The sequence below is a fragment of the Globicephala melas genome, chromosome 8 (assembly GCF_963455315.2).
Source record: "Globicephala melas chromosome 8, mGloMel1.2, whole genome shotgun sequence".
Classification (NCBI taxonomy): Eukaryota; Metazoa; Chordata; class Mammalia; order Artiodactyla; family Delphinidae; genus Globicephala; species Globicephala melas.
In genome coordinates, this window is record NC_083321.1 from 35,488,519 (window position 1) to 35,515,654 (window position 27,136).

At 43.6% G+C, this 27,136-nt stretch overlaps 1 protein-coding gene across 2 annotated transcripts in view; it reads right to left on the reverse strand.

Annotated features, from left to right (window-relative positions):
• NELL1 (neural EGFL like 1) overlaps window positions 1–25,710 on the reverse strand; it is an 874,935-nt gene extending 849,225 nt beyond the window's left edge. For both annotated transcript variants that reach the window (XM_030864871.2, XM_030864870.2), the window contains exons 1-2: window positions 25,535–25,710; window positions 16,688–16,816 (exon numbers count right to left, since the gene is read on the reverse strand). In XM_030864871.2, coding sequence (XP_030720731.2) covers window positions 16,688–16,816; window positions 25,535–25,589 — 184 coding nt within the window. In that variant the 5' untranslated portion in view covers window positions 25,590–25,710. The remainder of the gene's footprint in view (window positions 1–16,687; window positions 16,817–25,534) is intronic.
• Window positions 25,711–27,136: the final 1,426 nt, after the last annotated feature.

The following is a 27,136-nucleotide window of genomic DNA, read 5'->3' on the forward strand; positions in this document are numbered from 1 at the left end:
TCCAAGCCCATATTCCTTCCACCTCATGAACATTTGTCTCCTCATTCCTCTCATTCTACTGGGGCTGAGTTCTAAAGTATCAAGTTCTAGAATCTGGAGACCTGGTCAAGACTATAGATGAAAAAAGCACGGGCAGAGAAATCCAGTTTGAAGACTAATAATACATTTTGTCAAGAGATGGAGTTCAGAGCTTATCTTGAGGATATATTTGCACGTTTGACGTCACTACACAACAAACAAGACCATGTAATCGATTCCATGGACCATCGTGTTTCAGGCAGTCTTTCTTACTTGGGGAGGGAAGATTAGGTCACATCAGAGTATCAAGTAGAGGACTTTAGAATATGCAGAAAACCTACCCACCAAAGTGTAACTTTAAATAGGACTCTCTCCAGCTAGTTATCGAGAAGGGCAGTTACTTTCCCCTGGACCAAAGATTTTGAACCCCAACAGCCAATTAGAGTCACCCAGAGAGTTTTTATAAGACTATCAAAGTCTAACGTGAACCTCACATTTGATGAAATAAATCATAATCTCTTAAAGGTAGGTCCTCAGCATCTGAATTTTTTCAAGTTCCCTAAGTGATTCTAGTATGAAACCAGGGCTGAAAACACTGTACCAGACAGGAAGTTCCTTGAGAGCAGGGGTCATAACTACCTTCTTCAAAGCTATATCTCCAGCATCTAGTATTGTGCCTGGCACTTTGCTAACGCTCAGTAAAAAAAAGAAAACAAATCTATTAAATAAAATAAAAGAACACTGAATAAATGAATCCTGACCCTGAGCAGACCATTTGATCCCACACTGGTTTCTCCCTAAATGTTATACATACAATTTCATCTTTTCAAAATTTGAAACTTTTTCTCTAGAACTGCACTGTCCAATACAGTAACCACTAGCCACATGTGGCTACTTAAATTTAAAGTTCTATCGGACAATGCTGTTCTGTAACAACCAATTCCATTTTTAAGAGCTGCGAGTGACCTTGGTGGTTTAATCCAACCCTCTCCCTCTATAGATAGAAATGAAATTTAATGGTAATGAGCATAAGGACATAAACATGGGTCCAAAAAACCAACTGTGTAAGATCAAGAAGGGAAAAGTCAGAGCTTAGCAAGTGAAACAGCAAACAAACCAATCTCTATGGGGTCTTGGTCCACAATAAGTTTATTATGAATTAATTCTGTGATGGGGCTGCAGTAATAGAAACTTGATATGAACTTGAATATACACTTGAACAAGGAGGGATGCTCTGCTGTGTCCTGGTCAGACTAGATTGTAAACACCATGTTCAATTCAAGACATCAGACACCATTAGGAGCAGAGACAATTAGCCAGGTAGTTGAAAAAGAGAAAATGATGGGGAAATTCAAAATGATGTCCTATCAGGAACTGCTGAAGCAACCAGAAACGTTAACCCTGGAGAAAGGAAAGGAGGGAGACCTTGAAAGCTGTCTGCAAATATCTGAGAGGATGTCTCATGAGAAAGGATTTAGACTTTATCTCTGTGGTCATAGTGCCTCATTAAATCATTTCTTTATTCACTGCCTAAACAACTCTTTCTTAAGTACCAACTCTAAGTGCCAAGCATTGTGCTAGGCACTGACTTATGACAGAAAAAAAACAAGTGGAGTCATGGAGTTACCTATGATCTTCTGGGAGACAAAAACATACATAGGAAACAAACAAACAAAAAATATATGTGTGTGTGTATATATATACATACTTTCAACTTATGAAAAGAACTCTGAGGGACTAAACACCAGGAAGTGATGAGTCATAACAAAATGGGGAACCCTCATATGTAAGATGGTCAGGGAAGACCTCCTTGAGGAAGTGATATATAAGAGTAGGAGCCAGATAGAGAAAATGCAGCTATAAGGTGGTCTTCCAGGCAAAAGGCAAGCAGGAATGATGGCGTGGGTCAGGGAAAATCTTGCTGCAGTCAAGGAACAAAGAGGTGGCCAATGTTATTTGGCCTAGAGTTATTTAGATGGGATCAATGCAAGGGCACGGCATTAAACCAAAATCTGTCTTCCTTTAAATTATTTCCAACAGAGAATTCCAAAAGTAATATGAGCTGCCTCACGATGTGGTGTTACTTCCATCACTAGGCGACCAACCATAGGATTGGACTAATGGATTATTGGACACTTAAGGATTCCCTTAAAGAAGACTCCCTATAGTGAGGTACGTATTTGAAGAATTTAAGAACCATGGGCAAGGAAGCATGCACAAAGATGTACCTTTAAGTATTGTTTATCAGAAATCTGAATCGAGCCAAGTTTCCACCAATAGGCGAATGAATACATTGTGCAGTTATACACCAGTTCAAACTAATGGACTAGATCTATTCATCCTCAAAAGAATAATGGTGAATATAATAAGTTTCAGAAAGGTCCATACTATATGATGCCATTCATATGTCTTAGGCCACATAAAGCAACAGCTAACATTTACCAAATGTTTACTATATGCCCAATAATATGCTAATATATCACATGAATCAAGTCAACCCACAGAACAATCTGAAGACAGATGCTTTATTATCCCCATATTACACCTGGGCAAAATGAGGCAAAGAGGGGTTAAAGAACTTCCCCAAGGTGATACAGCTATTAAGAGTCATATCTGGGATTTGAATCTAGGCCATCTGGTTCCAAAGGCTGTACTTAGCCCCTACACATACACCCTCTCTGTTATGTGTCTTGTGTATGGACACATACAAAAACATAAATGTGGCAATATGTGAGCGTGCAAACACATACACACACACCTACATATACACAAATGGACTAAATACTAATCAATCACGTTAGTGATGGCCTTTAAGGAGGTTGAGAGAGAGAAAGAACAGGGAGGGGAATATAGACTTCAACTGAGTCTAAAGTTTTGTAAGGCTCTAAACAATATGACAAAACATTAATATTTGTTGATTCTAGAAAACAGCTACAGCGTTGTTGCCTTGTGCTTGTCCAGATTTTTCTTTTCTTTTGCAAAAGAATTCCTTGTCAAGCTAGATATTCTATGACTTTAAAGACCTGAGGTCCAGAGAAGTCAAGGGATATACCCAGGAATAAACAGCGAAAGAGCCAAGCTAGACCCTGGGTTCCCAGGCTCGCGGTGCGTGCATGCTCTGCGACCCCATGCTGCCAGATGGTGTGTGTGCCTTATTTCTTCACAGACAGTAAGCATGAGGGCTGAGCAAGCCTAGCTTATCAGAACATCTTGGCTCCCCCTCGTACACTGGCTGCATCCCTGAAAAGTTGTATTTAAATAAAATATTTGCATGTCAAATCATACTTTCTCCACTGATTTACATTCTAATTTTGGAGATGTGTTCCCACAGAAAAGAGTTTAGTCCCAATATGTTAAAATAAACCCCAATTAAGAATCACAGCATTCATTAAAAAGCACAGCAGTTAAGGTGGAGCTAATTCTCCCACAATGCTCTCTCAAGAAAGGCTGGTCAAATGGCCACAGAGACTACATTTTAAATGGACACATATTAAACTGTAGCCCCATGGTGAATTCTGATTTTCTTGCATGTTCTCTTTAAGCAGCCAAACAGATTACCAGGTATTCATCTCCAGATATGCAGCAGGACCCTCCAAGTGAAGGAATTATTAAAAATTCTATTAAATGAAATTCATCAACTTACAAAACAACCATCTGCCCTGGTTGATTTAAAATACCTGCCAAGGAATAAAGACGCAGACCTAGAGAATGGACTTGTGGACACGGGGACGGGGAAGGGGAAGATGGGACGAAGTGAGAGAGTGGCATGGACATATATACACTACCAAATGTGAAATAGATAGCTAGTGGGAAGCAGCCACGTAGCACAGGGAGATCAGCTCGGTGCTTTGTGACCACCTAGAGGGGTGGGATAGGGAGGGTGGGAGGGAGACGCAAGAGGGAGGAGATATGGGGATATATGTATATGTATAGCTGATTCATTTAGTTATAAAGCAGAAACTAACACACCATTGTAAAGCAATTATACTTCAATAAAGATGTTAAATAAATAAATAAAAATAAAATACCTGCCAAAATATATTTTGACAGATTGTCCTTTGGTGTCTCTTAGAAGAAGATATATCTCTAGCATATTGCACTTATTTTGTCTTTCCCACCATCGTGAAGTAGGGAAAAACAGCCATGAGACGGATTGGGACCTGCACAAACTCTGCAGGTATAGACTCCTGAATTTAAATCCTATGTCTGTCACTACAACTAATGTCAGTTACTGGAACTCTCTGGGTCTCGGTTTCCTCATCTGTATAATGGACATGAAAACAGTACATATACAGGAATGTTGGTGGAAGGATTAAAAGGCAGATAAATTTTAGGAGTTGAGGTAACCCTTCTTTTAAAAAAAAAATGAAGGTCAGACAACAGTTATCCATCCTTATTAGGAATTAAGTAAGTAGGTAACTGCAAATATATACTCCTTGAGAGAAAATGAACAGAAATATTTTCCTGACTGTAAATATATTAATTGTTTAAAGTTATCTGAACTTACTTTATACCTATTTATTTGCTTATTGTCTGTTTACCCTTAAGAGCCAGACTTCTTCTGATTTGCTCACTGCTATAGTCCTGGTGCTTGAAAGAGTGCCTAAAACATAGTAGGTACCTGCTAAATATTTATTTAATTTTTAAAAGTATATTTTCTGAATAAATACTCTTAATAATAATATTGACTAACATTTTCAATTTCTTTTTATGACTTATGATAAATTTATATTATCTAAATTAACCCTTTAAAATATCTTGTATCATAGACACTACCGTTATTACTTAATGTCCAGAGAAGAAACAAATCCCAAGAGGTAATTTGCCCAAGGTCAATTTGTTAGTATGGAATTGGCTCTTATACCTAATAGTTTCTAAAAGAATTATTATCTTTTTACATTCTCTGCTGTCTCTCTCCATGTCTGCTTTCCTTAATGTACAATTTGATAGGAAAAGGAGCATGACTGAGAAAATAGATTTTAGTGCAGATGTTAGAAGTGGGCAGTTTTGGGAAACAAAGACAGAGTTTATTTGATCTATGACATCCATTTACTCACATAGCCATTGAATGATTTCCAGAATACGCCAGTGCAGGTGTTAATTTGCGCCAGAGAGGAACTTGTAAACCCACTCCACTCCCGCAGCTTGCTTGAGGGTTTGTTTGTTTTTTGCTTTTTGTTTTTTGCCAAGAGCAAAAAAATACCTATATTTGGGAGACGCTGGCATGTGAATTGAATCACTCCACTAATTGATTAAATGCAAAGTTATACTAAATCACTCCACTCAAAGTGAGGTTGACTCTGAAATGCTCCCAGAGGTAATTAGCGACTAGGCACATCCAATCAACAGAAAAAACAATTTAGACTTGGGCAACAGTGGGTGGCAGGAAATCTGGAAGATCAGCATTAAACAAACCCTTTGGGTAACTCCATCTTACTCAGATTTTCTAAGTATTAAGAGCTATGGCTCAAACTTCAAGCACCATCTTGTAAAAATGATTATACCTAGGCAGTGCTCCTATGAAACAGAAACGGATTTACTTCCTATCCATCTTTCAAGTTCTGGTTCAGGTGCCACCTTCCCCAGGGAGCCTTCCCCAGGTTAGCCAGTGAGAAGAAATGTCTCTCTTCAACATACTTTATCCATAGCCCGCTGCAAGCCCATTCTCTTGTCCTCTACGTTACAACGTCTGACAACATGCTGTGTCTGCCTTCTAGACTGTACCCTCGTTGCAGCCAGGATCTTTGCCTTATTCATCTGTGTCTTCCCCAACATCTAGCTCAAAGCCTAGAATGCAAATAGGTGCTAAAAGCCTCAATCTTCTCCTCAAAGTATCCCACGTTAGCCTTTGTTCTATCTTGTCACATAAAACAAGCTACTGGAAAGATACTGCTTTTTCTTTAGAAATTCTAATGTACAACTCCTAAAAGGTAGCACTTTCCTGACAGGAAAAAGAAAGTAACACATTAAAGAATTTGCACTCATGTATATTCTAATTCAGTTTTATAAATGAAACACCAATAGACAGACAAATCCTCCCAACTACTCAACGCTAAGACATGGCCAGTCAGGGAGAAGTACAGTCCCAAACCATCAGAGCTTCTGTGAGTCCCACTCAAAGCAAAGCAAAATACTCCAGGATGATTTTTGAAACTCTGATTCTGGTATTCAATATTTAGGATGTTTTTCAGCTTAGAGAAGATCTATGACTGTCTTACACATAGCCATTTATTCTCCCCGCCCCCATCACCAATCCCTATTAAAATACGATTTGTTTCAGGTAAGAAGACAATAAAAATCTTCCTCATTCAAGCCTTTACACTCTACAAGGACAGCAGTGACAAAGATAACCTTAAAAAGCTGAGTAGCCAGAAAATAAATCCTATCAGGCTTTGGAGCTGGTATAATAGGAGTGCTTCCAGTTAACTGGGCTTTCTACTTAAATCTATCAATATTAAGAGGCTAGCATTGAAATGAAGGTTTTCACTCCCTCAATACACATCAACTCAGAGCTGGCCTTAGGATGGTGAAATAGGAGAAGAAATAAAAATAAAGGAAGGAAAGAGAATGAATTTGTTTTTTATACTTTATATTTTTCTCTTTTTTCTTTATTTTTCATTTATTTTATTGAAGTATGGTTGATTTACAATGTCGTCTTATTTTCTGGTGTACAGCAAAGTGATTCAGTTATACGTCTATATATATTATTTTTCATATTCTTTTCCATTATGGTTTATTACAGGATATTGAATATAGTTCCCTGTGCTATACAGTAGGACCTGATTGTTTATCCATACTATATATAATAGTTTTTTTTTTCTCATTTCCACAAGACAACCTGTCTCAGCCAGTGGGGTGATCCACTTCCAGCTCATGGGAAAATGAGTGAGTGGCAGAGGGGAACAGAACAAGCCACAGTAGCAGGACAGCCAGGGTGATACATGTCACCTCAGGCTTCCATGTTTCCGTGTCTCTGTGGCTCTGGCTCTGGCTTAGCTCCCACCCAGGCAGCATCAGTTATACTTACATTTCAAAGTACTTTCTCACACATTGTCATAAAATTCTTACAATCAATCCCATTTCCAGATGAGGAAACTGAGGCTGGAAGACATTAAGAGACATATCCACTGGTCCCCCTAAGTACTGCCTCAAGGTACTTCCATTTACTTACTGATAAAATGGAAGCATGATAATAATTACCTTATATGGTGTAGTAAGGTAAAATAAATTAATACATACAAAGTGCTAACCCCTAATCTTCTGCCCCCTCCCCAACCCTCTGCTTTTCCCACTATCCCAAGTTACGTCTGCAGGTTAAAATCTGACATTAAGGGACTTCCTGGTGGTGCAGTGTTTAACAATCTACCTGCCAATACAGGGGACACGGGTTCGAGCCCTGGTCCAGGAAGTTCCCACATGCCGCAGAGCAACTAAGCCCATGCGCCAGAACTACTGAGCCCACGTGCCACAACTACTGAAGCCCATGTGCCTAGAGCCCATGCTCTGCAACAAAAGAAGCCACTGCCATAAGACGGCCACGCACCGCAACAAAGAGTAGCCCCCACTCGCTGCAACTAGAGAAAGCCCGCATGCAGCAGTGAAGACCCAACGCAGCCAAAAATAAATAAATAAGTAAATTTTTTAAAAAATCTGACATTAACAACACACAAGACAGATGATACACATAGGAGAAGAAGACCAAAGTTATACCCTATTACTTAAAAATGCATGGACTCACATTTAACAAGAGTTTGCCATGTACCAAATACAGTGTGTTGTGTGTATTAATGTGTATTAATTTATTATGTGTATAAATATTTCATCCTCACTACAGCCATATATAGTAAGTACAATTACTACCCCATCTTATCAGTGAGTAAATGGAGGTACTGTGAGGTAGAGGGATTAAGTAGTTTGCTCCTTACTATCATGTATTAAACTTGAAAGACAGGATTTCTTACCTTGCTCATATTAACTGAACCGTGGTGAAATGCTAAAATCTCTGAGCCTCTCTAGACCTGCACTGTCCAATATGGTAACCCCAAGCCACATATGGCAATTGAGCACTTGAAATGTGACTAGTGTGGTGGAGGAGATTAATTTTTAATTTTATTTAATTTGAATTAGTTTGAATTTAAATGAATATTCAATGAAATGGCAGTTTTCAAGACACTGGACATCAGTCAATAGAAGAACAGTGACCCTCAAGAGACGGAAAACAAAAGAGATGAGCCCTACAATTACCCAAGTTTACCCCTCTGAGAGTTTCCAGGCTGTGCCATAAGGAAGAGAAATGCAAGCAAAGCCCAGCAGTCTTCACTCAAATTGAGGAGAAGAAGCTGAGAGTGTGGGGAGACCAAGGCACCTAGATTTCACAGGACAGCACACGTGAGAGATAACGGCAGAGAGAAAAATATGGAACTCTCTCAGCTGACATAGAAGAACCACCCAAAAGGCAACAGTGCCTGGCATACACACAGGACCAAGAAGAGTACCTCTTCTCACCACTCAAACTGGAAAACCCCATGATTCATGGGGCACTGGGTAGAGTACACAGAAGGTCTTGCCTCAGTGATGGGAAATAATTAATTCTATTCTATATACTAGCACTAGCACTGCTCTGAGCCATCTAACAAATCTTAAAAGTAGGATCCATAACCTTCAAAAATTGTGAAGCACTATGTTGTACACCTGAAACTGATATAATATTGTACATCAACTATACCTCAATTTAAAAAAAAACAGGATCCAAAAGGATCAAATTGTTTTTCAGTAATTTAACTGTGTCCTAAAACAAAACTCAGGAATATTTATAATACAAAAATATCCAGAACCAAACAAGGCAAAATTCCCAATGTCTGGCATTCAATCAAAAATTACCAAGTATACAAGGAAGCAGTAATGAAGAGAAAAGTTAGTCAATCAGAATCATCCTAGTGCTAACACAAATATTAGAATTAGTTGTCAGGGATATTAAAACAGTTATTACAATTGTACTCCATCTATTCAAAAAGTTAGATAAAGGCATGGAAGATTTTTTAAAGAGTCAAACTGAATGTACAGAGATGAAATTACTACACATGACATAAAAAAAAACAGAATGATACTAATAGCAAACAATACAGAAAAACAGTTCTTGAAGTCAAAGTAATAGAAACTATCAAAAATGATACATAGAGAGAAAAAAGAAGAATTTTTGAAATGAACAGAGTATCAGTGAGCTATGGAACAACTTTAATCAGCTTTATATACACATAATTGGAGTCCCTAAAGGAAAGAAAGAGAAACAAAATATATTTGAAGATATAATGGCCATTTTTTTTCTAAATGTGATGAATTTCAATAACTCCCTCACACAAGAAACATTAAGAAAATCAGACCAAGGTACATCATAATCAAATCACTTAAAGTTGCAATAAGAGAAAGTCTTAAAAGCAGGGGGAAAAGTTACATTACCTACAGAGGAACAAAAATAGGACGACAACTGATTTCTCACTGGAAACAATGCAAGTGAGAGGACAGTGGATCAACATCTTTAAAGTACTGAAAGAAATAAAACTGTCAACCCAAGATTCTACTCTCAGCAAAAATTGTTTTAAATAATGAAGACTTTTTCAGACATACAAAATCTGAAAGAATTCATCACCAGCAGACCTACACTAAAAGCAATGTTGAAGGAAGTCCGTCAGGCAGGATAAAAATGATACCAGATGGGAATATGAATCCACGCAAGAGACTGAAGAACACAGGAAACAGTAACTACAAGAGTAAACATGTGATTGATTTTTTTATTATCTAAATATGTTCAAAAGATAATTGACTAATTAATAAAAATAACAACAATGTAATATGGAGTTTATAACAGAATCAAAAGTAAAATGTATGACAACAATAGTACAGTGTCAGGGGGAGAGATGCATACTCTTGAAATATACTTACTACATACATAAAGTTGTATCACCTGAAGGTACACTGTTGTCATTTAAAGATGTATACTATAAACCCTAAGACAACCACTAAAATAATGAAACAATGAGTAAGCCAACAAAAGAGTTTTTAAAAAATCAGTTGAAAAGTTCAATTAATCTAAAAGAAGCCAGAAAGAGGGAAAAAAGGAAACAAAGAATAGATAGACAGAAAACAAACAACAAAAGCATAGATTTAAATATGACACTGTCAATAATCACATTAGTATAAATGATCTAAATAGCTTGATGAACAGAAATTATCATACTGGTTTAAAAAAAAAGTAAGACCCATCTATATACTGGCTACAAGAAAAGCACTTTACATGTTACTATATGATTAATCTCGAAATAACTATGATAGGTGAAAGAATTCAGATCAAAAAAAAAAAAACTAGACACTGTAGAATTCTATTTATATAAAATTTCTAGAAAATGTAAACTACTGTATAGTGACAGAAAGCAGATTAGTAGTTGCCTGCAGATGGGGGTTGGGAAATATAGGAAGGAGGGATTATTTTAAAAAGAGGAAACTTTGGGGGAGATAGGTATGCTCATTATCTTAATTGTGATGATGGTTTCACCGATGCATTCACATATCAGAATTAACAATCGATACAGTCTGAATATGCACAGTTTATTATAAGCAATTACACCTTAACAAAGCTGTTAAATTTTTTAATGATACTTAAAACTATGTATGGAATAACTTGGCAAATCTACTGTATACTCTAACTATAACTGTAACTATAAATTATAGACTAGATTTTGAAGACTTTGAAAAAAATATAAAATATCTCATTAATAATTTTTTGTATTGACCATATGTTGAAATGATAATATTTTTCCTATATCGGGTTAAATAAAATGTATAGTTAAAATTAATTTCACTTGTTTCTTTTTACATGTTTAATACAGCTGCTACAAAAATTAAAATCACAGATATGGCTCACTTACTTATATTTCTATTGGGCAGTGCTGCACTGGAAAGGAGTACTTATCTGGAGTAAACTGGAAATATCATATTGCTCATATTTCTGCCCAACAGAGGGTAGCCATCCTATGGCAGACAAAATGATATTCCCTACCCCCAAAAGACGTCTGCATCTTTATCCCAAAAATCTATAAATATATTACTTTACACAGCAAAAGAGTCACTGCAGATGTGACTGAGTTATGGATCTTAATATGAAGAAATTATCCTGGATTATCCAGGTGGACCCAATATAGGGAAAAGGACCCATAAGGGTCCTTATAAGGGAAAAAGGGAGCAGAAGAGTCAGTACCAGAGAAGAAAACATGCCAGAAACATAGAGAAGGAAATGTCACCTCAGAAGCAGAGGTTGAAGTGATGCACCCACAAGCCAAGGAATGTAAAAGCCTCTAAAGCTGGAAAAACAATAAATGGATTATCCTATAGAGGCTCTAGAAGGAACACAGCTCTGCCAACACCTTGATTTTAGCCCTTTTTAAAGCCCATTTTTGACTTCTGATTTCCAAGCAAAGTGTTGAAGTTTCAGCCTGGTTTCTCTTTGCTGCTTATAGTAAAAGGTAAGAAGAAAAAGACAGATTGAGGGAAGAGCTGTTAAGCAAAAAGGAACCAGGACTGATTATATGCAGAATTCCCAGCCTATCCAGATTGGAAAAGACAATAAAATTAGGAGATTCACTGTCAGGAAAAGTCTGCTCTGGAAAAAAGCCAAGGGTGTGGTTGAACCACCTTTTGCTAGTGACTCTGAAGGACCAAAGGGTCAGAATATTCAGTCACACAGAGGGTTCTTTGAAGAGATCATGGTTGTAATTCATGGATCCCCTCAGCCATCCCAGCAGAAGTCAGAAATAGAGATTAGATTATCTCGGAAAGATCTGTAAATGAGCCTTTTGTCTAATGGACAGGAGACCCTCTGCGTTCTTGAGAATGTTATACCAGCAGAAACACTGCCAACTTGGACTGAAGGGGACAGAAAGAACATGAAATGAAAGAAGGCTGATCGACTCCCAAAATTCTATAAGCAAGAAACAGGTTGATAAAACTATTCAACTACAAACCTATGCTACTGTTCATGAAAAAGAAGGATTCAGAGGAAAGAGTCACAAGCCCAGAAGGCAGAGTCAAGGACCATAGAGAATGATCCTCAGGCCCTGAAACCCAATGGAGTTTGCCCTGCTGGATTTCACATTTTCTTGAGCCTGGTGACCCCTTTCTTCTTTCCAATTTTCCCTTTTGAACAGGAACTTCTATAACTGGCATCCTATACCTGTCCCACTATTATATTTTGTAAGCAGATTACTTGTTTTCTAGTTTCACAGATCCACAGATAAAGAGTAATTTTGCTCCAAAATGGCAAATACTCAGAGTCCCACTCATACCTGATTTAGATTATTTAGAGAGTGAGATTTGGAATTTTTCAACTGATGAGTGGATGAGATTTCAGACTCTGAGCTGATGTTATAATTGGTTAAGACCTTTGGAGATATTGGAATGGGGTGAATGTATTTTGCATGTGGGGCAGACAAGAATCTTTGGGGGCCAGTGGGCAGACTTTGTGGTAGGCAGAATAATGGCTCCCCAAAAATGTCAATGTCCCAATTGCCAAAACCTATGAAATATGTTACCTTACATGGCAAATGGACTTTGCAGATGTGATTAAATTACAGATTCAGAGATGGAGAGATTATCCAGGTAAGGTCATCACAAGAGACCTTGAAAGGGAAAAACCTCCTCAAAGTCCCATAATAAAGTTACTCTTCCCAGCAAAGAAGCTGAAAATCTCTCCCTATTGTTGGAGAGATTTGGGATGGCAGACATCCCAAAAGCAGCTGCTAAAGCAGAGAACACCCAAATTAGAAAGCAGAGATCTAGCCCAGGGAATAAATAAATTGAGTGAATGACCAGCATATAAAGTAGGCAACAAGCCTTTCATAGAGCACATTGGACAGAGGAAATTTTAATTCAATTCAAAATGTTTACTTGTCACCTACTGTGTGCCATGCACAATACTTGGCCCTAGAGATGTAGGGGTATTTAGACAGGAAGACTTCTGCTTTCATGAAGCTTACAGATGAGCCAGGCTTCCATAGCAACTCTGTTGACAAAGTGTCAGCAGCACTTCTCAAATCAAGAATGGGATGGCGAAATGTCTATTTAGGTCTTCTGCCTATTTTTGGATTGGGTTGTTTGTTTCTTTGATATTGAGCTGCATGAGCTGCTTGTAAATTTTGGAAATTAATCCTTTGTCAGTTGCTTCATTTGCAAATATTTTCTCCCATTCTGAGGGTTGTCTTTTCATCTTGTTTATGGTTTCCTTTGCTATGCAAAAGCTTTTAAGTTTCATTAGGTCCCATTTGTTTATTTTTGTTTTTATTTCCATTTCTCTAGGAGGTGGGTCAAAAAGGATCTTGCTGTGATTTCTGTCATAGGGTGTTCTGCCTATGTTTTCCTCCAAGAGTTTTATAGTGTCTGGTCTTACATTTAGGTCTTTAATCCATTTTGAGTTTATTTTTGTGTATGTTGTTAGGGAGTGTTCTAATTTCATTCTTTTACATGTAGCTGTCCAGTTTTCCCAGCACCACTTATTGAAGAGGCTGTCTTTTCTCCATTGTATATTCTTGCCTCCTTTATCAAAGATAAGGTGACCATATGTGCGTGGGTTTATCTCTGGTTTTTCTATCCTGCTCCATTGATCTATATTTCCATTTTTATGCCAGTACCATACTATCTTGATTACTGTAGCTTTGTAGTATAGTCTGAAGTCCGGGAGCCTGATTCCTCCAGCTCCGTTTTTCTTTCTCAAGATTGCTTTGGCTATTCGGGGTCTTTTGTGTTTCCATACAAAATGTGAAATATTTTGTTCTAGTTCTGTGAAAAATGCCAGTGGTAGTTTGATAGAGATTGCATTGAATCTGTAGATTGCTTTGGGTAATATAGTCATTTTCACAATGTTGATTCTTCCAATCCAAGAACATGGTATATCTCTCCACTTACCTCAACATAATAAACAGCTTGCCAACAAACACATGAAAGGATGCTCAACATCATTAATCATTAGAGAAATGCAAATCAAAACTACAATGAGATATCCCACACCAGTCAGAATGGCCATCATCAAAAAATCTACAAACAATAAATGCTGGAGAGGGTGTGGAGAAAAGGGAACCCTCATACACTGTTGGTAGGAATGTAAATTGATACAGCCACTGTGGAGAACAGTATGGAGGTTCCTTAAAAAACTACAAATAGAACTACCATATGACCCAGCAATCCCACTACTGGATATATACCCTGAGAAAACCATAATTCAAAAAGAGTCATGTACCACAATGTTCATTGCAGCTCTATTGACAATAGCCAGGACATGGAAGTAACCTAGGTGTCCACCGACAGATGAATGGATAAAGAAGATGTGGCACATATATACAATGGCATATTATTCAGCCATAAAAATGAATGAAATTGACTTATTTGTAGTGAGGTGGATGGACCTAGAGTCTGTCATACAGAGTGAAGTTAAGTCAGAAAGAGAAAAACAAATACCTTATACTAACGTATATATGGAATCTAAAAAAAAAAAAAAAAAACCATGGTCATGAAGAACCTAGGGGCAAGACGGGAATAAAGACGCAGACCTACTAGAAAATGGACTTGAGGACACGGGGAGGGGGAAGGGTAAGCTGGGACAAAGTGAGAGAGTGGTAGTGTATATATGGACATATATACACTACCAAATGTAAAATAGATAGCTAGTGGGAAGCAGCCGCATAGCACAGGGAGATCAGCTCAGTGCCTTGTGACCGCCTGGAGGGGAGGGATAGGGAGGGTGGGAGGGAGGAAGACGCAAGAGGGAAGAGATATGGAGATATATGTATAGCTGATTCACTTTGTTATAAAGCAGAAACGAACACAACATTGTAAACCAATTATACTCCAATAAAGATGTTAAAGAAAAAAAGAATGGAATGGCCTCTCAACAGTAACTGAAGAGACCTTGCACAATGCAAAGAGAAAACTAATCCTGTTTGTATTCTCTCAACCATGCCCAGTTTACTTACTTCACCAATTCCTTAGTAAGAGTAAGTGGAAATTAACATATCTGTAGTCTTGTTATATATTATTATATAGTAGTATCTGTAGATGTGCTGTATATTACTAAGAAGGTTTAAGTTCTCTGCAGAGGGAATATATATATATATCTCATCCCATAATGTTGGTTCAGTCATTCTAAAATAATCCTTCTGTTATCTTCACAAAAGGCTGGGTTAAAAGAAGCCTGCCAGGCATTTTCATAGAGGAATATCTAGGCTGCCATATCTGATCAGATCACTCCCCTCCTTCAACTCATCAAAGGCCCCCACTGATCTGAGAGTAAAGTGAAAAACTAACATGGCTTATGGGCAAGGGTAATATTTGCAATAGTTAACAAGTACATGGCCTCCCACCTATCAAAATAGACACTGGCCATAAAGCGTCAGTACACCCAAGCCCGTGGATATAAGCTAAATATCAATTCTGCCTTCTGGGCCCAGTGTGACCTAGCCCCTGCCTACCTCTCCAGCCACTCACCACCTTGCAGCCACGCTAAATGTCTTTCCATTTGTTTCTGCCTTAAGACCTTCCTACATATTATTTTCTCTGCCCAGAATGCTCTGAGCCGCCACCTCTTCCTACACAAGCTTTCTATTCATTTTTCACTTTTCTGCTGACGTATCACTTTTTCAGGGTCACTTTTCCTGACCACCACTATCTCCCCACTCCCAATAAATCAGATCTCCCTGTATACTCTTATTTGGCAACCTATACACCCCGTTCATGGTAAGTATAGCCACTGGAAGTCAATAATTACTCGTGTAATGACTGTTTCTCTCACCACATTTATTTACTCTTACTAATAATCCTACTATTAGCATGTTGCCTGGTACACAATAGGAGTTCCATAATAACAGCTAATACTTACCAGGGATTTACTATGTTATCAGGCACTGTTTGAACCACTTTAATGGATTAGCTCCTCTAATCCTTGCACCTGCCCCATTAGGTACTATTATTTCAGATGAAGACACAGGCAGAGTCAGCCTAAGGAATCGCCCAAAGTCGCAAAGTCAGTAAGCGGTAGGGTTGGAATTTAATCCCAGGCAGTCAGGCTCCAGAGCCCAGGCTTTTAAGAAGCGCACTGCACTGCCTTTATGAATGCTTGCTGAACAATTTAATGAATTATAGTCAAGTTTATAGTGGGCAGAACCAAGTAAGCTGTACCCCTAAGAAAATGCAGCCATGAAACATCCTCTTTGTGCATGGTCCACCCATTAAATGAGAGATAAAGATACAGGAACAGGAATGGACGTAGGTATAGGTAAAGATAGGAATAACAGTAGAAGAAATATCCTGTAAAAATAATGTGGCTGCCCATGGCTTTCAAGGACTTTACAAATTCATTCCACTTTAGAGCCCCACCAAAATCCCCCGGGAAATACGTCACTGCCAAGCCAAATATTTCATCAGCACGCCCCCGACTGCCCCCTCCCACACCCTCAGAACACCCCCCAAACATCTAAACACCCTCGGCATTTCTGAACATTCCTCATGACGGTAACACAAGGGAAATAGCAAATACACACAAATACCGACACATACACACCAGAGGAACAGTCCCCAGACAGACCCTCCTCCCCAAGTTCTGCCCCCATGCAAAGGAGAAAAATGCCTTTACCTTTAAATAAAAATGCTTTGCTGGTATTGTGCAGTCCAGACACCTGAGTGACTCCAAGGGTGGTGTTCACGAGGTCGAGCTCAGTGATAACATCCATCTGAAGGTGGGGATCCATCCCAAAGCCCACCACTGCAAAGGAACAAAGAGCCATCTTGGCTTAAAATGCTGACGTGCTTGCGGCAACATGGAACAGAAATGACAGAGGCCACAGGAGTGGCGGGGAATACAAGGAACCCAGTGATGAGCGCTTAGAGATGCTCTTTCCCCGGATGGAAAATGAAGGCAACTCTTTGCTCCATCACCCCCACTGATACTGTGGTTTTTTCATCCCTTCCCCCTCTCCCATTCCCCATGACAGATTGATAATCCCTATGCAAAACCCTAGGGGCCAAATATATTTCAGAACTCAGACTGGATCATCTGTTGGAAAGCTAATACGGCCCACATACGACATTCTATGTAACACCCTCCGCAAAGTCTGCATCAGTCCCCCATCACCAAACACAATATTTGTAGAGCAAGAAGTCTGATATTGTCCTCTAATTGGTATAAATAAAGACTATAAATAGCCTCATATCTGTTCAGGTCAAGTTCTGCCACCAGAGGAGTTCAGCTCAGGGTAGGTGTTGCTGTCAGGTGGGTTATGAAGAAGCTTTGGGTTTCTGAGCTTTTCTAGATTTGGGAACTGTGGATACAGGATTGTGGCCCTGATCTACCTGCTTCAGAGACTGATACAGTAGTGAAATCTGACACCACCGTCACCAGGAAACACCTCCACAGAGCACTATTAATGAGGCAACAACACCTTCGATAAAGAGGAAGAAAATGAGAGGGATCCTGACCCTGATGGATAAGGGTGGCAGAGGGACTGGCCAGGAAAGAGATCCTCAGAACAATGGATGTCGATTTCAAGGGGATTCGTGAAAAGTTAGACACCCTGACAACTCTTGTTGGAGAAACTTAGCACAGAGAAACAGGGCCCTGAGCCCCCCTTGCCTCATCTGAAAAAGGCAAATCCTTAAGCCTGTCTCTCATCTACAGGGTGTTGTGCAGAATGATTCACTCCTGACTGCAAAGTGGCTTCCAATTATATATATTAATAAGGCTAGCGATCACTCCAAGGGACCATGTTTAAGCCATTCCTAAAGGCTGTGCCTGTCTACACTTAGCACCTCAGTAGTGCAATTCTGACTGCACAGCTGGAAATGTTTTAATCAGCAACAACTGTCAACGTTTGTCTGGTGGTAATGCAGTCGCTGAGGCAAGATGTGGAGAGCTTACACCCAATTTGTTCCAGAGAGACCGAGTGCATTTCATCAGGGCACCAAGCGCTGTGACAATCTCATCTGTCCTCCTGCCCTCACCCCTTTCCCCACAGAACTGGAGAAGGAAATGTACCCTCCCCTCACTCTTTTCCTGTTAGGAAACAGGGGCTGCTGCAGCAATCTAGGCTTCTGTCCACAGAAGGTGGCTCTGGGAAGGGTCTTTGGAGCCGAAGGTGGACAAAGGGTTAAATTAAAGGCACATGCATAGAGCTGCCTTCTCAATTTTTGTCAGGCTTCCCCTCGTCCTCTGAAATGCAGCCAGATGCGAGACCAGTTTACCCAAAGACAACTCATTCATTCAGTCGTTTTTCAACAGATACGACTGAGTGCTTTCTATGTAACACACACACTGCATTGCGAGGCACTGGAGATGGCCTCCCTGGGCATGCACTCCTAGGGCAGCGGGTGAGGAGAGGGCAAAAAATAAACAAATACATAAATAAGATAATTTGAGATGGCAATAAATGCCACGAAGAAAATAAAACAGAGTTATGAAACAGAAAGCAGCTTGGGTGGAGACTTAGAAAGGGTGGTAGAGGAAGGTTCCTCTGAGCAGACAACTGATGACTATAGCGGCTGGCGATGGTGCAGTCATTCCGGAAGGGAAGACCTGGAGGGGAAAGCTTTCCAGGTTTAGAGAACAGAAAATGCAAATGCAAACCAGGAACAAACTTGGCGTGTAGAGGAAACAGTGAAAAGGCTAGTGTGGCCAGAGCAGAGTGAGCCCGGGGGAGAGTGGTAGAAAATGAGGCCCCAGAGTAGGCCCTGCCTTGTGAGCTGCAACAAGGAAAGGGACAGTATTCTAATTGCAATGGAGTATCAATGGAGGGCTTTAAGGTATGTGTTTAAGGGGAGGAAGAGTGGGATGTGCTCTGATTTACCTTATGATCTCACTTAAGGTTCCATCCTACCTGCTTGACACAGACTCCATTCACAAAGACTGATGACTGACCGAGTACCTACTCTGTGCAAAGAAGTACTGCGCTAACGGGCATCTATCAGCCCAGGTCACAGCACCATAAGCCTCTTGTTGAGACTGGCAATGTTTTTCTCCAAGTGAGCTCAGATACCAGCAGTTCTTTGATCACCTTGAAAAGGCAGGAAAGGAACTAATACTTCAGTTTGATCTATAGTGCTCTACACCTACATGGCAGAAATTAAATTAAGAGTGATCTCAGAGGACCTCCACACTAGTCTATCTCTGGCCAGGAATTTGGAACGTGGTTTGGGAAATGTGCCCTTAGCTGGACACAAGAGGAAGGAAGCATCCCTGTAGCCCCAGTGTCTTGCACAAGGCTTCATATATGTCAGGCCCTGAATTTAGGACCTGATTAATTTTTTTTTTTTTTTTTTGCAGTACGCGGGCCTCTCACTGTTGTGGCCTCTCCCGTTGCGGAGCACAGGCTCAGCGGCCATGGCTCACGGGCCCAGCCGCTCCGCGGCATGTGGGATCTTCCCGGACTGGGGCATGAACCCGTGTCCCCTGCATCGGCAGAAGGACTCTCAACCACTGCGCCAGCAGGGAAGCCCAGGACCTGATTAATTAATTGATGAGTGGATGTATGATCACTGCTTTGGGTGCAGTGATCTAAGGGCAATATGCATACCTGAGGAATAGCACGAGAGGACAGGATGGCATTCGAGCCCAGGAAACCTTCTAAAAGGAATATGGTTGACCGAATTCTTGGCTTCAAATCTTTACCCCTGGATTTCCCTGGTAGCGCAGTGGTTAAAAATCCACCTGCCAATGCAGGGGACAGGGGTTCCATCCCTGGTCCAGGAAGATCCCACATGCTGCAGAGTGCATGCGCCACAACCCATGCGCCACAACCACTGAGCCTGCGCTCTAGAGCCCGTGAGTCACAACTACTGAGCCGGTGTGCCACAACTACTGAAGCCCATGCGCCTAAAGCCCGTGCTCTGCACCAAGAGAAGCCACCGCAAAACACGCGCCTCAAGAGTAGTCCCCACTCAGGGCAACTAGAAGAAGACTGCTCGCAGCAATGAAGATCCAGTGCAGCCAAAAATAAATTAAAAAAACAAATCTTTACCCCTCCCATAGCCACACCCTTTGCTATGTGGCTTTGCATGTCCTTCCACTAGAGTCGGAGTAAACCTCCCAATCCCTTGACTTTGAGCCCAGCCATGTAACTAGTTTGGGTCATTAGTATGTTAGCAATGTCACACAAGCAGAGGCTTGGATGTGCCTGTGTGGTGGGGCCTGTTCTCTTGTACCTCTGCATCACAGTGAGAAAAACATGGCCCTACTGGGCCACGCTCCAAGGAGACTAAGACACACGGAGCAGACACCCTACCTGGGTTTGGAACGACTCCCAGCCCAACCTGGCCCCAGTGAGCCAATACCAAACCAACCGACAGACGCGTGAACAGAAAGAAATGTTGCTTTGAGTTTAGGGTGGCTTGTTATACAATATTATTGTGGCAGTAGTTGACCAACGCGGGGACTAAAGACCCACAATAATGGTTATCCCTAAGTTGTTTGAATCTCCCAAACTTGGAGCCCTGCAACCGGACAAGCCTCAAAGGCACCCACACAGATTCTGTAGAACTGGCAGAACCCCCCAATGGTGCCCTTGGATTCCCACCTCCATGTGAGAACACCTCAATCTGGAAAGTGTTGTGGAAACAACACTAAACTAAGAGCCACTTTCAGTCCCGTCTCTTCTCCCTACTAAATTTGTGCCCTTGGAAAAATCATTTCACTTCTCCGAGCCTCATTTCCCGTAACTGTAAAATGGGGACAATACCCACCTCCCAGCCTTGTGAGGTTTCAGTGATAACTGTATGAACACTCCTAGCACATATCTGGTGCCCAGCTGGGGTCTGCTGCGTCTGTCTTTCACAGGACCAGCTCTCCAGACCATTCCAGCTCCCTGGTCCTCAACTCCACTGGAATCATACGAAAGATACAGGCGGCTCCCATTTTCCCAACCCCTCCACATGCCCAGATGACGTAGAAGGGCTTCTCACTCTGGCCGTGCTTTTTTTTTTTTATTTTTTGGCTGCGTTGGGTCTTCGTTGCTGTACGTGGGCTTTCTCTAGGTGCGGCTAGCGGGGGCTACTCTTCATTGCGGTGCGCGGGCTTCTCATTGCAGTGGCTTCTCTTGTTGCGGAGCATGGGCTCTAGGCACGTGGGCTTCATGAGTTGTGGCTCGCGGGCTCTAGAGCGCAGGCTCAGTAGTTGTGGCGCACGGGCTTAGTTGCTCCGCAGCATGTGGGATCTTCCCGGACCAGGGATCAAACCCGTGTCCCCTGCATCAGCAGGCAGATTCTTAACCACTGCGCCACCAGGGAAGTCCCTGGACGTGCTTTGTGAAATCTATATATTAAATGTATATTAACCCCTCCCCCTATACTCTGCAAGCGAAGGGGCTTCCCTGGCTTTAAGATAACTGTATTCCTCTAGTCATGAAAACATCCCATGAAAACAGAACAAGAGAAATCAATTAGGCTTCCAGAAACAGAACTGTATTCTTTTCTCTAAGTGGTCCCCTTCAAGATGAAAATACCTGGTGCCAATAGCTGGATGAGTAAAAGATAGCACTTTGCCCACTGCCTAAAGAATCAGAAAATCTTAATAAGGCAGCATTTGCATGGCTTCACCTGAACCTTATACAGTATGAAAGTGTTGGTTCCATAAAAATATTTTTTTTATTTTAATGTTTCTGCTTCTTATCCAAGCATGGAGCTCTTGCCCTTTCCAAGGAAACTCTATTGAAGTTTTCTACTTTGGCCATAACTGCTCTCAAATGGCTGAAGCTGGGTATTGGAATTAAGCAGGATAAAAAGCTTCTGGGGAACGGGCTTCCCTGGTGGCGCAGTGGTTGAGCGTCCGCCTGCTGATACAGGGGACGCGGGTTCGTGCCCCGGTCCGGGAAGATCCCACATGCCGCGGAGCGGCTGGGCCCGTGAGCCATGGTCGCTGCGCCTGCGCGTCCGGAGCCTGTGCTCCGCAACGGGAGACGCCACGACAGTGAAAGGCCCGCATACCGCAAAAAAAAAAAAAAAAAAAGCTTCTGGGGAAAAATAAAATATTTTTTAAAACCTGTAAGGCAGCATGTCAATGTCACAGAGGCACTTGAGGCCTGGCTCTGAGATTCAGAATCTCTACCCTAATCTCCCAGGACACCTGCTGCTGGCCACTCCTCAGTCTAGCCCAGAGAGTGTTGAGGCCCAAAGCCCACTCAGTCCACCTTCAGGGTCCCAGGCCTAAGCTCCCAAGCGAATCCTCCTGGACGTGGCTCACTTCAGATCTAATCCAGCTCACTGTGCATGGTGGCAGCTGTTTTCCTCTGGCACATGCAGGGGAATACGATGCTGCAGAGTTGCTCCAAGACCTCATTTACCAGCAGGATTTCACAACCATTTGATCGGACTTGGGCCTCTGGACTCCTACAAAGTTTCTTACTACCCCGAAAGCAACGTCCTTAAAGAACATGCTCTATGCCTGTTCCAAGTCAGCCAATATTTCACATGATCACTGGAGGCTGGAGGCTTTTGTTCACAGCTCTATTATTCAATTCATAGTTAATGAACTGCCTGGGAGGTGCTTCTAAAAGAAAAGCTCTCCTTTCCAGCAGGTGGCAGCAAAAGGCATCCACTCAGCCCCAGGGGCTCCCTCTAACCATTGCCCTGGCGACCAAACCACACTTGAAAGCCATGGGGGAGTAATCACTGAGTTTTACATTATTCACACTTCCAGGTTACTGGAGAAAACTCATGGACGTAATGTATTATTACGGCTGTTATCGCAGCCTTCTAAATTTTCATTATTAGTGAGGTACCTGGAAATCTCAGATTTTTTTCACCCAGAAATAACCAGCACTGGAGAACAGGACCTATTCTTGACTCCACTTTACTCTTTAAAACAAATTCTCTGAACAATGAGTAATTTAAGCAGCTTCCTGTGACACCTATCATTAGATCTTTTCATATGTAACTGCTACTGCACTGCAGTGCTGCTTTAATTAAAATGTGCCTGATACCATCTGTTCATTTCCATTAAAAGGCAGTGATATCTGAGCAGCTCACTCAGTGAACCACGTGTTTATTTCATCTTGGACTGTTAACAGCCCAGACAGCAATTGTCGCACTTGACAAATAAACTTTCCTGATAAACTAATTGAGAGCCAGGCTTAGCTACCTCAGAGGATGGATGTGTGATGCTCGTATGATGGTTCCTGGCCAAAACCAAAGAAAAAAATTGCTCATCAGACCACCTCAAGCTGCAAGAAATTGTAAGTGAAAGAAGTGAGATATAATTCCCCCCGTCTTTCTCATTCTTCTGATAATTTCTGTAGAAGAAATAGGCAGCCTCTGGTGTTCAAAGAGTACCAAGTGGCATGGAAAACTCAAGCTCCCTAAGCAACTGCCACAACCAATGGGCAGATCCTTCCATGCTTCCTTGACTTTGGACAAGCTGTGCCCTCTGCCTGGAATGCTTTCCCTACTCTGTGCACCTGGAAAACTCCCTACAAAGCCTTCCAGACACAACTTTCAAACGTCACCTCCCTGACTACCGACCACCCCTCCCCAGAATTCACTCCTACCTCCCCTCCTCTGTTTCCTCAATACAAACTCCTGTACTCCCACCTCTCTTCCCCCCCCCCACCCCCATCAAGCTGTACAATAAAACTGCTTTTCAGTTTCTATCTAGATTCTCAGCTAAGCTGCAAGTTTCTGGAAGTCAAGCAAGCCGGTTCCTCTTTATATAAGCAATCCTGGCACCCAGCAAGACACTCAACTCTTCGCTGAATGAATGAATAGATACAGGAGTAAATCTTCCCTGCAAGAGACTGTTTACAAGTTTTAAAGGGGCTTGATGTGGGGAAGGGGAAAAGACAGTGTCGTTAAAGATCTCCAAAAGCAACGTGCCCTGGAGACACAGTCCACTTCTGGGGGAAGCACTTTTTGCCGACTTTTCAAAAGAGTAATGAGAACAAAGGACGTTAAGTATATTTGGTTGTGATGTGCACTTGAGACCTGAAATGCCCGATGCTGCCCTCTCCCCCACCTAGTTTCTCTCTCTTCGGTTCCAATTCTCTGCACGCAGGGCTGCCAGCCCAGGCTCTGCACTAGCCTCGCCTGCCCTGATCTTCCGGGGGCGCGTTTTTTCCAGTGTGTTCTCGGTTTTTAAAAGACTAACCCATCTAGATGGGCCGGCACTCAAGAAGCACCTATTCTAGGCTGGACCGAGTCTTGGCACCTCGGCAGCCTGGGGAGCTCGGATGGAGATAGGAAAGGGATGGGGATGCCTTTTGTCCCCGGAGAAGTCCACACCCGCCGCTCTTTCATTAAGCAAAGGAAAAGCTGCTTCCCGCTCAGTCCTGGGGAAAATGGAAAGGGCCAGCGGAGGGAACTTTTGAGCGGACCAAGGCCGGGCATCCCTCCCCAGCCCTCTACAGATAAACTCTGCATGGGAAGGAGGCTATGCCTCTAGAGAAGGAAAATGAGAGTGATAAAAGAGAAAAGCAGAGGGAATGACTACACACCGATTCTGGGGTGCAAAGTCGGCCGCGCGTGGCGAGGATGGCTAGCGTAGGGATGAAACCTCGCGACGCCCGGTCCCCACCCCTGGGGGGAGGGTCCTATTTTTGCTAATTTCCTCCTCCATCCCACCCCACCCCCACCTTTCCAAATCTACTACTAGTCCCCTGGAGAAGGCGGCTGAGAGAGGGTCTCCAAACCCCAAGGGACATGGGGGCTGGGGGCGAGTAGAAGCTGAAGGAAGGAGGCGCGCTTAGAGTCCTCACAACTGCGTCTCTGGAGGCAGAAAGAAGTGGGGACTTCAGAAAATTACGCCAATTATCCTTGCCTCCCCTTTACAACCCCCCAACGTGCAGTTATAGCACGGGAAAACTAGTGCGAGCTTGAGAGAATCTCCCCGGGATTGCTCCCACAGTTCCAATTCCCCCCAGTTTGTCCTGCCCTCTGGGGCAGGGGGGGATAGGGGTGGCAAGAGAGACCACTCCTGGAGTTCCCCTGGAGAAGAGTCAGGAGGGGACGAGGAAGAGATCGCGGAATCCCAGGATCGCCCGCAGCCCTCACCCCGCGCCGCGCCCTCCCGGCCCTCGCAGCGCCCGCCGGCCGGAAGCGCTCCCTCTGCGGCCCGGCGGGACGCAAGGACAGCGGTTTCCACCGCATCTGTCAAGTTCACGGGTGTGGGGCTCGCGGACCCGCCCTACTGTGGGTTTCGACCCGGAAGCCGGTTACTAGCAGCAGGAGGGTGCGCCCGAATGGCCGCGCCCCTCACTCCTGCGTCCGCCAGGCCGTGTCCTCCGGGAAGGGGGCACTCCTCGGGGGGCATCTTCCAGCCTGTTAGTCCCACTTTTCACCCTTTCACCTGGACCGGGGCAGAGAGGTTCGAGGGACCCATCCACGCCCTTCCCCGGACCAGTGCAGAGCTCAGCTCCAGCTCTCCTCACGCCTAGGTGGGCGCCGGGCACAGCGGCGCGGCTCCCCCCTATCCCTGGATCCCTCCGACAGCCACAGCCGTGCTTACCTGTCCTGGCGGTGCACACACAAAACCACACAATTAAGATCACATCCTTCGGCATCGCTCCCAAGGGTCCCCGCCGAACCGGGCGCGCGGAAGCCAGGAGGAAACAAATGCGCCTCGATTCCGAGGCGCGCCGGGCTCGCAGCCGCCAAACTTGCTAGCGGGCGGCGGGGGAGGTGGCTCGGCAGCGCCGGGTGCTGCGCTCGGGGATCGCGCCCAGGAAGGCGGCCCCGGCCGCCCCGCCCCCAGCCCGTCCCCCAGAGCGGGCGGCGGCACCCCGCTCGGGCCCCGGCCCCCGCTGCGGCTGCGCTCTCCTCGGAGCTGGAGCAGGAGCGCGGCGCTCGGCCACTCCGGCAGGTTGCGCTCGGCGCTGGGAGCGGCTTCCCCTCCCCTGCGAAGACCCGGGCGGACGGCGCAGCAGCCGCTACCCCTCGGAGCACCGGAGCTGGAGTCCCAGGACCCGCGGGCAAAAGGGAGGAGCTGGAGGCGGAAGCACCCCTTCGGCTTCACGCTCTCCAGCCCAGACGAGCCGGCCTCGCCACCGCCGCTGTCTCTGCCTCCGTGCCGCGCTGGAGACTGCAGAAGTTGCCCTAGTTCATCTTGGTCGAGACTGAGAACCGCGGAGCCCCCGCGGGTGGGTTTTTTTCCAGGGGGAATCCCGACCCAGGTGGCGCCAAAGAGCGCGCCCAGCCCCTCCCCGGAAAACAATTACTCGGGATTTGCTTAGGCAACTGGTTGGCGAGGAGCGAGTAGGGCCCTGAGGGGAATGATGGCCGAGTCGCGGCTCGCCACCTGCACCTTCTGTCCCCTCTCCCCGGTGGGTCCCTCTGACTGGGTACACGCTTTGGAGGTTCAGGGAGAGGACGCTGAGGCAGGGGGCCCAGAAAAAGGGTCGCTGAGCCTGAGCGAGCCACGGGGGGTTTGGGGGGTCTACTTGCAAGCCTTCCGGTTCCTCAGGTCAGATGCTGCCACTTAGGGGAAATTCCTAACCTTTTTTTTTTCTTGAGTGACTTTCTCGATGGTTTTGTCAAAAGCCATCATAGTCACTTTTAGGCCTGTCCCGCAGTCCCTCTGGGACCCTCCCGAGCACCATTCCCCGGAGGGAAAAGCTGGGCTTTGTTTTAGGAGTGTGGGAAAGAACTCAAGTCCTCCTCCTTCTATGTGACCCCCTTCTGGAACCGAGCCTTCCCTAGAAATAGTTCCCAGGTTTGTCGCACTTCCATCCAGGAATGTTATTTATAACTAGGATGCAGAGTCGTGAAATCAGACATGACAGAACCTTTGATTTGTACCCAATGAGCCCCACGTGATTTAAAACTCCTCAGCTTGCTCGCACTGGTCCCCTCTCCGAGTCCACCCCACACCTCTGATACTGGCAACAGGGATCCCAGAGAAGGAAAGGGAAACTTCTCTGAACACAACCCTCCCTTATTTCCCAGGAGACAATTCCAACGTTCCAGAATCCTCTTCACTAATAAGGATCTGCCCTTCTCACCTCTCGTGCCCCCTCTCACTCCCTGTACTCGTAACCCCTACATCGCTATGATCCCAGGATCCACCACTGAAGGTCACCAAACTTGCAACACAGTTTATTAAGAGAAGGTG